The sequence below is a fragment of the Rhipicephalus microplus genome, chromosome 7, assembly GCF_043290135.1.
Source record: "Rhipicephalus microplus isolate Deutch F79 chromosome 7, USDA_Rmic, whole genome shotgun sequence".
Taxonomy (NCBI): Eukaryota; Metazoa; Arthropoda; class Arachnida; order Ixodida; family Ixodidae; genus Rhipicephalus; species Rhipicephalus microplus.
Window position 1 is genome coordinate 1634860 of NC_134706.1, and position 16572 is coordinate 1651431.

General features: G+C 46.4%; 2 protein-coding genes across 8 annotated transcripts in view; both read right to left on the minus strand.

The window, feature by feature from the left end:
* The window catches only part of Mgtor (nuclear basket protein megator), a 905575-nt gene extending 892472 nt beyond the window's left edge, over positions 1-13103 (minus strand). For all 7 annotated transcript variants that reach the window (XR_012884775.1, XM_075868440.1, XM_075868441.1 and 4 more), the window contains exons 1-2: positions 12890-13103; positions 9820-9924 (exon numbers count right to left, since the gene is read on the minus strand). Coding sequence is in view for 6 of the 7 variants with exons in the window: in XM_075868440.1 (XP_075724555.1) it covers positions 9820-9924; positions 12890-13031 (247 nt within the window). In the remaining variant the exon portion in view is untranslated. The remainder of the gene's footprint in view (positions 1-9819; positions 9925-12889) is intronic.
* A 1593-nt stretch (positions 13104-14696) lies between these two features.
* Positions 14697-15734, minus strand: LOC142767131 (uncharacterized). Its single transcript, XM_075868352.1, has one exon. The coding sequence runs from the start codon at positions 15696-15698 to the stop codon at positions 14697-14699; it is 1002 nt and encodes a 333-aa protein (XP_075724467.1). The 5' UTR covers positions 15699-15734.
* Positions 15735-16572: the final 838 nt, after the last annotated feature.

Here is a 16572-nt window from a genome sequence, read left to right on the forward strand (position 1 = left end):
TTGTGGACGTGTAACACATACGTGATATGAAAAGACACCCTCATTGTGCTTTTTCCGTGCTTCGAACTAGACGACTGCAACTCACCTGCAACTCAAACGATTTCTCGACATGCTGACCGACAAGCAAATGTTTAATCATGCTTCTTTCTTTTGCCATTCTTTTAAAGGTAATTTTTATCTTGATAATTTCACAAAAGCATTCAAACCGCTGCAATGAAGATCAGACGCGACGCGCCACGGCCGGGCTAGACTGCACCTGCGCACGCTAGCTCGGTCCTCACCCAGCCGTGGAAGTGCATTTCTGCACTTCGGTGTCAGTCGGCGCCACGATAAGAACACTCGGATCGTACATGTCATCGCTATTAGGGCATCGTCACTCAGGATGGTATTTGTGGAATGTATCACACTGAACATGTAGCACTAGTGTCGATATCGCAGAGCAGTCTATTTTTCGTTTTTCTTTTCTCCTTAGCTTTTTTACGCTGTTTGACGTCGAATTAAAATAACTTCCACGCCAATTGATGGATGCCGTTCAAATTTGGCCAAGAAGGCCTATGCATACCAAGCGATCGAATGATGAGCACATCTAGATCTTGAAATTTGATGTCAGTGCTCCTTTAAGAGATCAGAACAATGGTAGTGATGTTCTCCGCCACCACCAGCGATGTCTGTGACAGCTATTGTGCACGATGAGAAAAAGAAAAAATATTCAAGCCAAAATCAAACCCAGGCATGTGACATAGCACTCAGCTATTCTACCACAGCTACACCAGTGCCAGAAACTGCTTAAGGAAAAAAACAAAAAACTACATAAGCATCATGCAATGCGAGAAGCCCCGATAGCACGCGTAGTATTGCCTGGAAGAAGCATAGAAATGCACCATGCTATGTGAACTGTGCAATGAGCGGGTAGTTTGGAGACACACTGATCACAAAGTGCTTATGCATAAATGATCCCCATTAGCAAGTCTCCACAAAGAGTGCATCTGCGCATACTGGTTGAGAGAAGCGTTGTGGGTATTTCGTCGATTCGCAGTGTGATGGATTATGACATAGTGGACCTTTTTCAACACTACTGTTATTGCGGCATGACACTTGGTAAGCGACACCACCTTGAGATTCCCGCACCAGACACTGTGACGTCATCAAACTTAGAAGGCATCTACTGAGTCCTACGTACCTTCTAATCGATAAAATTGAAGAATAATGTCATCAGTGGGTGCCATAAACCTAGCATTCAAGGTTTCAGAAAATTTCATTGAGCCAATATTGTGAAAATAGAAAAAATACACTATGGTATTTATTAAGTCACGTGCGGAGGTTACGGTGCGGAACGCAAAAATTAAACTTCAACCTTTAGTTGCTTTGCTAATATTGAACTTATGGGTGTGAAACTTATGACATTAAAGTTCTCAGTGTGTAGGCTATCGATCAAAAACAACTCATTGTTTCTCTTTAGTGCCCCTTTAAAAGGACACAAAAGTCAAATAACAATTTTGTCAAGAGTGAAAGCTCAATTTATGACATCTAAAACGACAATATTATCAGAAACGGTGCCCTACTTATCGAGAAATTAAGGTAAATGCACAAGAACACATGCACGGCAGTAGGACATTCTCAAAATGATCCCTATTACATCAGACGGACTGCCTACAATTGATCACTAATTGATCTAACTATAGTTACTATAGGAAAAGGCGCGAGTGGTTAAAAAATTCAATTTTCACATAGTTACGCTGGACAGGTGGTGCCATCTAGCGAGGCACAGTTAAACAAATAAAAATGTCTGCGATCTCGAAGCCAATGGCGCGAAATTGGTCAATGGCCGTTGTTGCTGCTGTGGCTCCCGCTGCTTTCGGTCTGCTGCTACTAGTGCAGTAAAGCCAAGCCACGTTGTGCACGGAAACGCCAAGCCAAGCCACGTTGTGACGTGAGTCGTTTTGGTCTATGTCCAATCAGTCCGCTTCTTCAAACAGGCAATGAAGTGCGCTAACCCGATGCGGACCACTAAAACATGATTTTATTTTAAAATAGGCCCTTCCTTGGCACGGAGTCGCCGAGTAGCGAGAGCATGCGACGGACGCGAATCACATCGGCTCCGGCTCAGGTTCATTTTCAAGAAGAATTTCTTCCTGGCGACCCGCTGCAATGATAGGAACTTGTTCCTAGCATCACTACTGTCAAGCCTATACCGGACTTCAACCTGTGAGTGCGCTTTTAAACGTCTTAACGCTTTCGAAAGTTCTTGAAGAGGTCCACCTCGCTAACCCTAACAAGCGGGAGACGCGGCTTGGACAGAACACCGCCCCGCTCTACAGCGGATGGTGAGCGTCTCTGGGAGCATCGCAGCCGACGAGAAGCAGTCATTGCCCTCTCGCTCCACGGACCACATGATGGATATGCAGACCAGTCACGACGCCGATACACAGGTGAGCAATGAGCACAACGCATCCATGGATCACTGTTACCAAGAGAGCGAACAAACGCCGACACCTGCAACCCCATACCGTACCGACTCAACAGCTGCCCAGCAGGCCGTCTGAGCCCGCTCTACGCCAGAGCCGGCCCAAGACGCGTCTACCAAAACTCCCACCACTACCTGCCAAGGACTACAAGCTAGCAATCCGTCTCCATGATGGATTAAATCTGAGCAAGGTTAGTCCCAAGACTTTACTTCTCGCCATAGCTCATGCAGCAAAGTTACGCAGTGAGAAGCCTGATATCAAGCTTCGAGTTGACGAAAATCAAAATGTGCTAACAATAAGCACCTCATCTGAACAAATCGCCGCGGCACTTGGACAAATCACCCAAATTACAGTGCACGCAGCAACCTACGACATCACCTCTTATGGTATTGCGCCTGATAATTCGTGCAAAGGGGTGGTCAACGGAATAGGCCATGAAATCACACCAGACGACTTCCTGGCAGAAGTTGAAGTACCGGGCTACGAGGTCCTTACGTGCAGACGCCTCGGCAACTCCGGAGCAATGGCGCTCACATTTTGTGGCAAGCGAGTCCCTTTCTTCGTCAACGCGTACAGACAGGCTCTTCGCTGCTACCTCTACAAACGGACTATTCCCCACTGTAGAAAGTGCAACAAAACAGGACACTGCGACGATGTGTGCCCACAGCCTTCTGACACACCGAAATGTCGAGTGTGCAGGGATTCACTATCACTGTTACAAGCTGCCACTCTAGCGTCGCCAGCGCGAAGTCGGCGACGGGAATGACAGCAAGTTGGTTCGTTCCGTACGCAAGCAGAGACAGTGAAGAGATCAGAGACGTGAGAAAACAAAACAAACTTTACTCTAGTGATATTGCAGCACACGGGATCTAAAATAACAGTTCAATACAACTAACAAAATGCACCAACACTTGATACAACTAAAAAATACATATAAAAACAATAAATCAGCTTACGCGAGAGAACTATTACAAACTACACAACTAACAACAATAGACTACGGAGGAGAAAGTTCGAAGATATAAACAGGTGAAGGCATACGTGTGATGACCGGCAGCGTTGCGTCCCCGACGATCGGATGCGAGAAGTCGAGGAGAGTTCTGGCACGACTGCGATGTCGGCGGTGTTGCTACGCTGGTGGTTCCGGGAGGCTAGTGCTTGCAGGTGACTTCGAGCAGGTTAAGCTAACTCGAGGCGAAGTCGCGATGTCTACGTTGCAGACGTTAATATCGCGTCACAACTAGACGAACGGCTAAGTTTAGGTGGCCAGCCGATACAGAGCCACACTAAAACTTCTAGAAGAGATGCTTGTTGATCTGTTTCTACACCATGTTGGTCAGCGACTAGTCTGCCTAGCAGGGCAAAATCCTGCGCTTAAATCCCCCTCGTCTCTCCTCGCTCTCTTCCTTGGGGACAAGAGACCTCAACGTGTGTCCAATCATGTGCGTTTAATTGATGGAAACTCCGCCCCAAAATATTTTGACCCCACCCCTTTTTAATTGGGAGAGGGCCCGTAACTAGCGAGAGTGACAACCCGTCGGGTTGTTGTCATACGGCTTGGCCACCTGAGCGTTTCCCACGCTTTTCCCCGTGGAAACGGTCAACCACTTAGCTCTCAGCGGGTGCGTCTCGTAGTCTAATCCTTGGTCAGGGTATACCGTGGCCTTCTACGACCTTGCAGACGCCGCCACAGTTACAAAAGGATTAACCGTCGGCGGCGACGTTCTAAGAAGAGCACCCCATTTTGCACTTCTCGGCTCCCTTTCATGCACCGCCGTTTCTCACAGTCAGTCGGGGAGTACGGCGCCCGTTAATTGCCGTGACGCGGTGTCGCCAAAATTGGCCGTCCGTGACAATCACCCAACAACCACGAGTGCCGCCCTTCTTGCATGCTTTGTGGTTGCGACCACCCGACGACTGCCAAACCATGCCAAAAGCAGTTTTTCCCACCAGTCAATCGACGCAAACCACCCCGGTCAGCTACTCCCACCAAGAAGGCCCAGTCACCATCTCCCAGTCCCGGACGGCAGAGCAGTGCGTCCGGGAGTGCAGCCAGGCGAAGGAGCCATTCCAGGGATAAGTCGGGGCTCAAGCGAGGAAACTCGTCATCGCGGAGCGGTTTCGCTGGCCAGCCGGGATCTCAAGACTGGCACACCGACGGGACAACGCATCATCATGGCCAGCAAAGCGGTTCCCACAAGAAAGCACAAATGGTAAGCTGGGCAGGGTAGTTCCCTCCTCTCCCTCCCTCTCTACACCAGTCCCACTCCCTCACACAAACATCAACGCAGGAAAGAACACCACAACCAATGCCACCTAGACAACCACAACCCATGTCAGTAGACACTCAGCTTCACCCTGACATGCTGTCAACTACGGCACGATCCGACTATTGCACACGAGAGGCATTGAATGAAATAGCTAGTTCTTTAAGGAACGAATTCGCAGCTATGATGCAGGTAGAAATGCAGAAAATGAAGGATAGCATTATGGCTGAGCTAACAGCTCCACTCCAACAATTGATCCAGCAGGCCCTGCAACCTGCTGTCCAGCAGATTGTAACGGATGTTAAACAGCAGATATCGGCTGCACTTGGCCAACTTAATATTTCGCCATCTGCACCGAAACGCACCACATCTCCGACACGTGAAACACAGCGACCGCATCCTTACATACGCCCCTCCCAGTTCCTATCATAGTCCCGAAAAACCGTCCCAACAGCCACAGCTGCTGCAGTCCCGCTTCCCACCACCCTCCACCAAGATTTAGCACAGTCTGAAATGCCTCCGTGTACTACCGAGGCCCCGCTATTGCACGATCATGGCGAGAAACCGTAGGTCAACGTGTGACACCCCTCAACTCCTACGTGTGTGGCAGTGGAATTGCAGGGGGTATCGTAGTGAACGCGGAGCTCTAATGCAATTCATTGCGACGCAGCGGATTACTCCCGATGTCATAGCGTTACAAGAAGTACAATGTACCCCTACGCTTCCGGGTTACACCACATACACGGACGTAACGAACAATACACCACATCGCACAGCTACATTAGTTTCTAAGCATGTCACTGTCATAGAACACACCCTTCAAAGCACCTCCATCTCACACGTACTTCTCGAATTAGTCTCGTGCTCTCGTTCCAGTAGCAGCCTGTACGTGCTTAACGTTTACAGTGAACCTAACGCCAGGAACGATGACTTCGGTCATCTATTTGCACAACTATGCAAGTTGGGTAAACACATAGTTATTGTAGGAGATTTCAATGCCCCCCCCCATCCGGCTTGGGGCTACGCAACAGGCCGACGACTCGCACAGGTTCTCGCGATTCATCGCATGACCCTGCTGACAGAACCTGATCAACCCACTCGCCTAGGTAATAGTGTGAGCAGGGACACATGCCCCGACCTCAGGATAGTGAAGGGAGTTAGTCACCATTCTTTGTGCAACCTCATGGTGAATCTAGGCAGTGATCACCATATACTAACTACAGAGCTCCAAGTAGCAGCCACACGTGCCCCAGAGTGCATCATAAAACTAACGAATTGGGATGCATTTAGGCGTAATCGTACAACTACCCATCAGGACTCTCCTTCCCTAGAGGCTTGGATATTACAAATTCACTCCGGTTTTCAAAGAGCTACCAAACTCATCGCTGCGATGACAGAAACGCCGGATGTGAACCGGCATCTGCTACATCTCTGGGATGCCCACAGAGGCTTGACACGGCGGTGACGGCGACAGAAACATAACCGAAAACTTCGTCTCCGAATCGTCCAACTAGCTACTCAGGCACATGACTATGCGAACATCCTCACTAGCAACAATTGGCATAACTTCTGTGATCGACTCAACGGCTCACTAAGTACACCTCGAACGTAGCGTATACTCCGTGCTCTTTTGAATCCCACGCAGACAAAATCGCACACTGCTAACGCAATCCGCACCATTCTCCACAAATCAGGGCTCGACGATACCACTCTGCTGCACACCTTAAAGCAACGCTATGTATTCACGGGCCCCCGTCCCGCCTACCGTGATTATCCACACGTACACGATACGCCTCTAGATGAGGACATTAGAGAAGCAGAGGTTAGGGTAGCTTTGCAAAGCATTAAGCGCAACACAGCACCCGGTACAGACGGGATTATGTACACACTTCTGCGTAATTTAGATGACCAGTCCATCGAATATTTGACCGCTTTTTACAACGAACATTGGAGCAACGGCACGCTACCACAGGAGTGGCGACACGCAGAAATCATACTCATTCCAAAGCCTGGCAAGCCGCTATCCCTCCAGAATCTTCACCCTATATCCTTAACTTCATGTGTAGCTAAACTCTTTGAACGCGTTGTCCTCTCTTGACTACAACCATTTCTCGAAGACAATCACTTTTTTCCTGATACACTATTCGGCTACCGTCCTGGTATCTCTACACAAGACGTATTATTACAGCTTAAGGAGGACGTGTTGGATAGCCCCACTTCAAACCAGGTCCGAGCTATTCTGGCCCTGGATCTGATGGGTGCTTTTGACGTCTCCCACGACCTTATTCTTGACAATCTCGCTTCATCTCAGTGTGGCTCACGTATCTACAATTACGTCAGGTCCTTTCTTTCTGACCGCACGGCCACTATTGGGGATTGGAGACCTCCGTTTGGACGTCATTCGTCTCGCAGGCAGAGGAACACCACAGGGCTCGGTTCTCTCGCCCACTTTGTTCAACGTGGCTATGGCTAAACTCCCTTCCCTATTACAACAGGTTCCCAACATCCAGCATGCCATCTATGCAGATGACATTACAATTTGGGCAACCAAAGGATCAGACGGAACCATTCAGGACGCCCTACAGGAAGCTGTGTCTGTGGTACAAGACTATGCTGCTGCCGGCAGCCTTACATGCTCAGTGGATAAGTCGGAGTTGTTATTGGTATACAAGCGGTGCCGCAAAACCGCTGATTCTCCTAACATTTCGCTGTTTCATGATGGCCATCCTATCCCTCTGGTACCACGAATTCACATTTTAGGCCTCTACCTTCAGTCCGACGGCAAGGCCTCGCGCACTAAACACCTTCTGGTGCAGCAGATAACTCAAATTACACACATAATCCAACGCATCACCAATCGCAGGAGAGGCCTCTGTGAGAAGGATGTCCTCCGCTTAGTAAAAGCACTCATAGTTAGTCGGCTCACCTATTATCTTCCCTTTCACAATCTCACGCTGGCTCAAATAAAAAAAAAAGTGCCGCCATATCCACGAAGTGAATCATGATGAGTGGGCAAAGCTCCGGAGGTAAACCTGGTAAACCATGAATCCTCTGTACATTTTGCCCACTCGATTTTATTACATCGCTCCCCCTAGCGTACGTCGCCGCACTAAATCGAACGATTGCCTTCAACCAATGACACACGCCATATGTGACATCATTCCTATTTTATAAGATCTCGCGTCTTTCATCAACTACAAGTACCGCTTTCTAGTTTATAACATCTTGCATCTTTTCATCATCAGCTACAAGTACCACCATCTAGTAAACACTACAAGAACTAAACGAGAGGTGGCTACATACAGGAGACGGTACCGCCATCTAGTGAACACTGCAAGAACTAAACTAGAGGTGGCTACATACAGGGGACGGTACCGCCATCTAGTGAACACTGCAAGAACTAAACTAGAGGTGGCTACATACAGAGGACGGTACCGCCATCTAGTGAACACTGCAAGAACTAAACTAGAGGTGGCTACATACAGCCTACAGGGGACGCACAGCCCACGCCCTAAGGAGCTTCGCCCCTAAAATATGGACATCCTTCTACGGACAGCTGTGAAGGTGGCTCTCGGCTTGCCTTCACACGCATCTACACAACGCCTCCTTCAATTAGGAGTCCACAACACCGTAACCGAACTCATCGAGGCCCAGCACAACAGTCAGCTCCAACGGCTAAGGCAGACCCGTCAGGGCTGCGCCATCCTGTTTCGTCTTGGCTACCCGATTCCCCGAAAACTCGCACAAGTACCGCAACATAAACTTGCTTCTACTGTCCGCACACTCATCAAAGTGCCTCCGATTCCACGCAATATGAATCCCTCCCGCCAGGCCGGTCGTCGACGTGCCCGAGTTCAGGTTATGACACGCGTCTCTGATGATGGTACCTCAGACTTACAAGTACTTTACACTGATGCAGCACGCTACCCAGAGAAGTCAGCCATGTGTTTAGCCGTGACAGATGACACAGACGCCCTTGTGGCGTCTGCCACACTTAGCACTACAGACAGTGGTCAGGCAGAGGAGGGAGCTCTCGCTCTGGCAATTGTTCACGCTATGACACTGTCACATGACTCCCCTGTCACTATTGTAACAGATTCACAAGCTGCTTGCCGTGCTTTCGCTCAAGGACTTGTGGCTGCACATACACACAATATCCTCTCTTCTGTCTCACCGTCCGCATTACGTCCTGTGTGTATCGTCTGGACTCCTGGACACGCCTCTCTCCATGGTAATGAACGCGTTCATGCGGTTGCCCGAGAGCTGACCGGCCGGGCTCCATTGGAAGAGCTGTCCAATCCAGACGACGCATCGACAGAACCACTAAACTACATTGCTATGCTGGAGTACTACCAACAGAGCCGTTATACGCATCCTCCCCCTCATACTTCACTTAACAGAGCAGATGCTGTCGCTTGGTGGCAACTACAGACCAATTCATTTCCTTGCCTTTATATGCTAAATCGCTTTCATCCGACTCTCTACCCCTCCTACTGCCCCTTCTGTGGATCCGTACCGACGGTGTACCACTCCATGTGGGAATGCTCTGCCCCACAGGGCATTCCTCCCATTCCCAATCCCACCCCTTCTTCTTGGGAGTCTGCACTGCTCAGCTTACGCCGGCAGGAACAGCAGCAGCTGGTCCAGCGGGCTCGCAGGGTCGCGCAAGGCAATGGAGCCCTGGACTGAGGGCCCCACCCAAAGAAGGCTCAGTGTGCATTTGTTATTAATAAATGTTTATTCTCTCTCTCTCTCCTTGGCACGAAAGTGATGCGACGAGGTTTCTAAACCACTATTTCAACAATAAACATAGACTTAATAGTTGCCTTTAGTGTCCCTTTAAGCACACAGGTGTTTCTTCCTTTGCGACACTGTTGAAGGATCCCTAGAAAAGCTTAGCCTGGCAAGCAAATGAGACGCCGATAAGAAGGGTACCCAACCCCACTATTACGTTCTAATCTCGAAATTATAGCGCGAGCATCCAACTCTTTTACATAAAATTACAATCCACGAGCTCTGCATGTTAGATGACACACAAGCATAGAGAAGCTCAGAATTGAAAGGAAAAAAAGAAAAAATGTTCATACCGAGCTGTGCTGCCTGCTGCTTGGCCCTCTCACAGGCATCTTCGAGTGCAGTGATCTGCGCTCTGTGCTCAGAGAGGGCTGCTTCAAGCTGGAACGAGCTGCGCTCTGCACAGAGCAAGCATGCATCAGCCTCACAGTGAATCCGACACTAACAACAATGTTCAGAATGAAATCTGTGTCATGTTAAGAGCAGGACACAGGGGCAAAACATGGACAGGCTGATTTTGATTTACTGCATAATGATATTTAATATTCAAGCTATCATCAAGTTCATTCAGGCCAAAATTCCTCAATTAGAATTGAGCACCATCCCTCTTCACAAATGCATTTTAAACATTCAACTTAAAAGAACTCAATCGTGACTAAAAGTAATCCGTGAAACAGGGTTAACACACTGGCTAAATTTAAGGTGCTAGAAGAAAACAAGCTCTGAACTTTAAGCACTGGGTGTTCTTTATGTACACCTATAAATAACTACACAATCGATTCTGCATACAATATAAAGCAGGGTTTGAACAATGCGCTTGAATATCAAACCCATGAGCTCATACACTCAGAAAAACACAACAAACACTTGAATCCAATTAAACATGTTCAAGGAGTTATTACACAGTAGACCGTTTTCAGCTTCCTGTCACTAGAGCAACCGATCACATGCAACTGCTTAGTGTTAAATGTAGAGGCAGATTATCAATTTAAAGATTACTTGGTGTTGTCCGGCAACATTCCATGCCATTCAATTTGTTAAGTAAACTGGCTTTGAGTTAATGACTGTCGTGGATAAACAGGCCACCTGTCAAAACAAAGGCAGACAAATCAGAGCAAACGTTTGTCCAGCTCGATGAACTGATTATAATGAAACTTGGCCCCAATTCGCTCCACTGAAGCATGCTCGCTGGGCTGTCATACCATTCATGCTCTCTCTATAAACTGAAAACACAAGCAAAGAAAGGCTTTTATTTCTTTTTGTAGCTGTGCTTGCTAATAATGAAAGAAATGTTTTGAAAAAACAAACAATATTTCCAAAGAATGGTAAATAAAAAATAAGCCTTTCACTCAATGCATAAACAAACAGTTCCTTCTCATGTAGGCACCATCTCAATCGCATGAACATAAACACTACTGTCCAACCAGAGAAACTTTTTTTTTAACTAAGTTGAAAAATGTAGCCTGAAATTTTAATGATTATACATAAAGTAAATAAAGCTTAAGCTTGAACAGTCCATTAGTAAGCAATGTTGAAATAGAACAGTTGTCAGATTCATTCAAGGCGAAATCACAAGAATGGAAATCAAACCTATAGAAAATGGGCCATCACCATTTGTCGTGTCATGAAAACTGCATTAATTAGGGAGTTTAAAACAACGGGCCCGAAATGTTTGGGGCCCCAAAGCCCTTTCCGTATATGCCTACTTTGAGTCAAGCAGTTGCAAAGATTTTTCGAACAAGGTCTGCGACGCTTTGGACACTTCTATTCAGGTGACTCTAGTCTTGGCCAAGAGCCATCACTTCAGTGGGAGCCGTCACGTTTGGGTGGCGCAAAGCGTTTGCGGCGGACTTTGAGGCTCCAGCTAAATTTGAGAAATAGCATCCCCGATGCAAAACTCAAACTCTGTTTGGGTCTTGCACATGCGTAGTGGCCTCAACGCTATTTCTTTAGGGCCCCGAAATGATTAGTGCCCCTATTCGAAAACTTCCTATAATTGCAGTGTCTACAACTATCATAACCTGAAATCATAATGAAAAAATAATGCATCAAAAGCTCCCCAGAATCAACCAAAAGAAAAATTAACAAGGCCCGTGTGACTGGTGACCACCGATTAGCTAGTTCAATATCAAATCGCTAACATTAAATACGGATATGACGTGTGCTTTCACTGTACAGTTGACTTTTTTCGCAGCGAATGTTTTATACTGAGACAATAATGAGCACATGAGTCACACTCGGGTCATCATTGCCTTGGTTTCCGTGACACAGAGATGGCAGGAGTTCTTGTAAATGTGGTTGAGGTTGTTACGTCCCCACAACAATAAGAGTTCGGTTTGCGATCTCAGTAAGATTATCTTAGGAATTCCCATTAAAGACACACGTGCGATAATCAGTCGTGGCGAACTTCCATCCTCCATCCAGCAACGTAGAAGGCACGTTTGAAGCGTTACGAAACACCAAGACAGACGCACAAAAACACCACAGAAAGAATCTGAGGCGAGGTTACAGGTGCATGGTCCCGTTAAATTACGCGTAGACGAATGCCTCATAGTTACAAAAATTTCAGCGCTAAATTGAAAAAATTAACACGCGTCAAGCACTTGTGTGTTTGCTTGCTTGCAGCCTGGAATTCATGGCACATACCCACTCTGGGATTGGCCGAGAAATTAACGGTAACTGCACTATTATATGGTCGGTAACTGCACTATTGCTTACAAAAAAAAAGAAAGATGAAGACATATAAAAAACAAAGATTCTAAGACTGACAAAAAAAAACAAGGAAATAATCACTATACCTTGATTTTGGGAGCCGACGAGACAGTTGAGTTCTCCAAACCCCACTAATTTGGGATGTATGTCTCATATTTATTCACATTTCGAAAATTACTTCCCGACCCCTCTTCGTTTCTTCTTCTCTTCTCATGGGTCATACCCAATGTAGGGGATTGACCGAGTGTTAGGTTAATTTCTTTTCAGTGTTTCTTCGCAATACTTTTCGTAAAAGCTAGGAATAGTTATTACACTGTCTCCTCGCTTGTCCAATCATATGAGCGCCATTTTTTTCTTCCATTATAGGTTCCTACACGCGGCTTCATACCTTTAACAACCAGCGGTAACTGTGCACGTTAACACAGAACAGCTATGGATATGAGTAAGACACAACTTTAATACGGGAATTTTGAATTTAGTAGGGTAACTGAACCGTCAACATAGGTTGTAAACATGATAGCTGTCAGTGGAAGTTCAAGGTGATATCTTCACGTACATGATAATATCGCGTCATTTTCGCGCTTATGAAAGCGCAGCTGCGTTGTCTCGAGTAGGCAAGATAGCTGTAATTGTAAGACGCTGCCGACTTACCGCATCGCGCCTTGAGTTGTGCGTTTTCCTCACGCAGTTCCTCGGTAGTCTTTGCGTTCAAGGAGACATAGCTCTCGAGCTTCGCCCTGCTGGCTTCGGCGAGGAGCTCTATTTCCTCCACGTCCAGAATATCCGTCAACATGACGCCGACGACTGCAATGCCGGCACGACTTCAAACGATTAACGGCGAAAAACACCCGCCATGTGCCCAGACAACCTGACGCCTCCTATACTTTGAGATGCCTGGCACGTCGGCCGCAATCCTATTGTTCACCCGCAGCCACCGTGTTTTACCGGACTGCCGCAAGGCGGCGCCAGCTTTTGACACTACGCTTCACCACAGAAAGTCACTACGCTAGTCGCTCTGTGAAGCTTCGCAGCGCTCATCTTTGTGAAAATTTTGTCCTTCAAGGTTTGTAGGGCTTAGCTGAGTGAAAATAAAGTCAAGAACAAAAATAAAAAGTAAATCAAGTGGTACTACAATAGCGCAATATTTATTCACTGCAGCAAAAGGCCAGCCTAAGCATTCTCTGCCAAAAGCTGGGGTGTGCTGCAGATAACGCAATATCACAGTACGGTCATAATACGAATAGATATTGCTTCAACATAAAAAAAAGAAATAACATTGATGTAAAGCAAGATCAACTGCAGGTTCATGCACATAATGGCTAGAAAATTGTAAACAAAAAAAGGAACATGTATATATTTTATCACAGGAGTAAGTATCACAGCTATACAAAATAGCAGCAGCCTCGGCTGTGAAGAAAAAAATGCAAAATATTGGTAGTCAAAGAAAGTGTAAAGCAGAATATGACTTTGTTGTCACAGACAATGGTAAAAAACAAGGGGCATCATCATGCATATGTAGCGAAACTAACAATTTAAAGTGAATTTAAAGAAAAGTTCCCCAATCCATGACACTGCTATCACAGTTTATGTCTGCAGTCTAAAGAAATCACTTCACTGAAAAAAAATGAAAGAACAGAACCAACATATGCCGTTTCAAAGCTTCAGTACTTTGCGTGACAGCGGCTTGTTGTGATACATCTTAGCCACTGCATTTCTGTCACTTATGTCTAATGCATGGTTTGAAAATAGGGGCTCCATAAATTTTTTGCATATTACTTTAACAAAAGCCTCTCTCTGGTCATCATTGCAGCTTTTACATTTCAACACAGGCTAGCCTGTGATTGCACTGACACTGTGCTGCAAACACTGCTCCATTGGTTTCAGGAGAGCTTTTCTGTCTGACCTGGCTTCAGCATGCGTCTCTTGGTGTCTTCGCGAAAGTCCACATCGAGAAAATGAAGGCTGCAGACAGCTGAGTAGTTGGATGGGGAATTTGGCTGCCAGTCCTTTCTTGATATAACTTTCAGCCATTGTTCCCGGAGTGTTGCATCTGCAGGTATCTCGTGGAACGAAACACCAGGCGGCTTCTTGCGCTGGCTCGAGGTGCAAAAAGGCACGCAGCAGTATCGCATGGCTGTGCTTCAGCTCCTGTTATTAGATCGAGCTCCGAAGAGGCAATACGCGCGATAAAAAGTAGCACGTGGCGCCCTGAGAAAAAAATGACCAACAGCATTAGCTCTCACTCCGAACGGGCTACTGCAAAGACTGCGCGGGCACTCGCCTGCCGGCAAGGCAAGGTGCACGATGGATGGATGGATGGATAGATATGGCTGTACCCTTTAGATCGGGCGGTGGTTAGCGCCATCAAGCCATAATACTTAATGAACCAAAAACTATATTTTTTTTCCTTAAAAAAGTCAGTTTGAGGATTCGTACTTTGCATTGAAGAGTTTAATTTTCACTCGTGCCTTGACTTTAGCCACCAATCAGAAAACCTCCTTGTAGTTAAATCTACCCGCTTAAAGTTTATTTTGCCCTCCCGGTCCCTAAGCCCCAGTGCTTTGAAAAACTCCGCGCCATCATCCTGAACTATAGGGTGAAGCCCTTTACAGAACATTATCAAGTGTTCGGCAGTTTCTTCTTCCTCTCCACACGCACTGCATACTGTGTCTACCCCTTCGTATTTGGCCCGATATGTCTTGGTTCGCAGTACTCCCGTCCTGGCCTCAAACAAGAGAAAACTACCCCGAGTATTATCATAGATCCTTTCCCTGGCAATTTCCTGCTTAAAAGTTCGATACATCTCTAGTGCGGACTTCTTAATCATGCCCATTCTCCACATGTCAGTCTCCGTTTTCTTCACTTTCTTCTTAACCGATAGTTCTCTTTGGTTTGGCCACCTGCTGTCTTCTAAGTATTTACCAGTCAACTTCCTGGTTCTCTTCCTCCATTTTGTATCGACATTCTTCATGTACAAGTAGCTGAAAACCTTCCTAGCCCAACGCTCTTCCCCCATTTCTCTCAATCGTTTCTCAAATTTTATCTTGCTGCTAGCTTCCCTGCCCTCAAATGATGTCCATCCCATATCACCTTGTACTCCCTGATTAGGAGTATTCCCGTGAGCTCCTAAAGCAAGCCTACCTATTCCACGTTGCTTAATTTCTAATCTTGCTTGAACTTCTGATCTCATGCACAAAACCGCATTGCCGAACGTCAGACCAGAAACCATGACCCCTTTCCATATTCCTCTGACAACCTCATATCTATTGTAATTCCACAATGCTCTGTTTTTTATCACTTGTTCATTCCCGTTACCTTTTGTGGGCATGTATATTTCGTTTTCCCTTAAGTACTCCGTCCCATTGCTTATCCATATGCCCATATATTTGTATTTATTTGTTATCTCTAGTGTCACCTCCTGTATTCCAAGCTCACTACCTTCGTTATCATTAAAAATCATGACTGCTGATTTTTTTACTGAATCTAAAATCTAACCTATCTCCCTCATTACCGCAGATGTCCATCAATATCAGCAAATATTTCTTGTTGTTGGCCATTAGCACTACATCATCTGCGTACATTAATGCTGGTAGTGCCTGATCAATAAGTTTTCCTTGTTTGACTAAAGAGAGGTTGAAGCCCAGTCCACTTCCCTCTAATTTTTCCTCTAATCCTTGTAGGTACATCATGAATAATAAGGGTGACAGGGGGCATCCCTGCCTAAGCCCCCGTTTTACCTCTGCAGTCTTGGATACCTGTTTTTTCCACTTTATAACTACCTTGTTACCTTTATAGATACCCTTTAAAAGATTAGTGACTACATGTTCCACGCCTAGTGTGTCCAGTATTCCCCACAATTCCTCTTGAACCACGCTATCGCACGCTCCCTTGATATCCAAAAATGCTAGCCACAGGCGCCTGTGTTCCTTTTCTGCTATTTCGATGCACTGCGTCAGTGAGAACAGATTGTCTTCCAACCTCCTGTGTTTCCGAAACCCATTCTGCAGTTCCCCCAGCACCCCCTCATCCTCTATCCACGCCTGCAGTCTTTCCTTTATAATCTGCATCGCCAGCCTGTAGACCACTGATGTCACTGTTATAGGACGGTAGTTGTTTATGTCAGCTTTGTCCCCCTTTCCTTTATAGATCATGCTCATCCTGCTAAGTTTCCATCCATCGGGAACTTCACCATCGATTATTATTGTGCTCACTGCCTCTCTCAAAGCCTGCTTAGACTTCGGACCTAATGTCTTTATCAGCCTATTGTCTTTAACAAACCTCGACTGACGCGCCCCTATGGGCCACAGATCAAAAACTCTTAGCTGGTAGTTTGG

Excerpts from the sequence above, each read along its gene's own strand:
- LOC142767131 (XM_075868352.1), bottom strand. The coding sequence starts at position 15,698 with ATGATTTTTAATGATAACGAAGGTAGTGAGCTTGGAATACAGGAGGTG.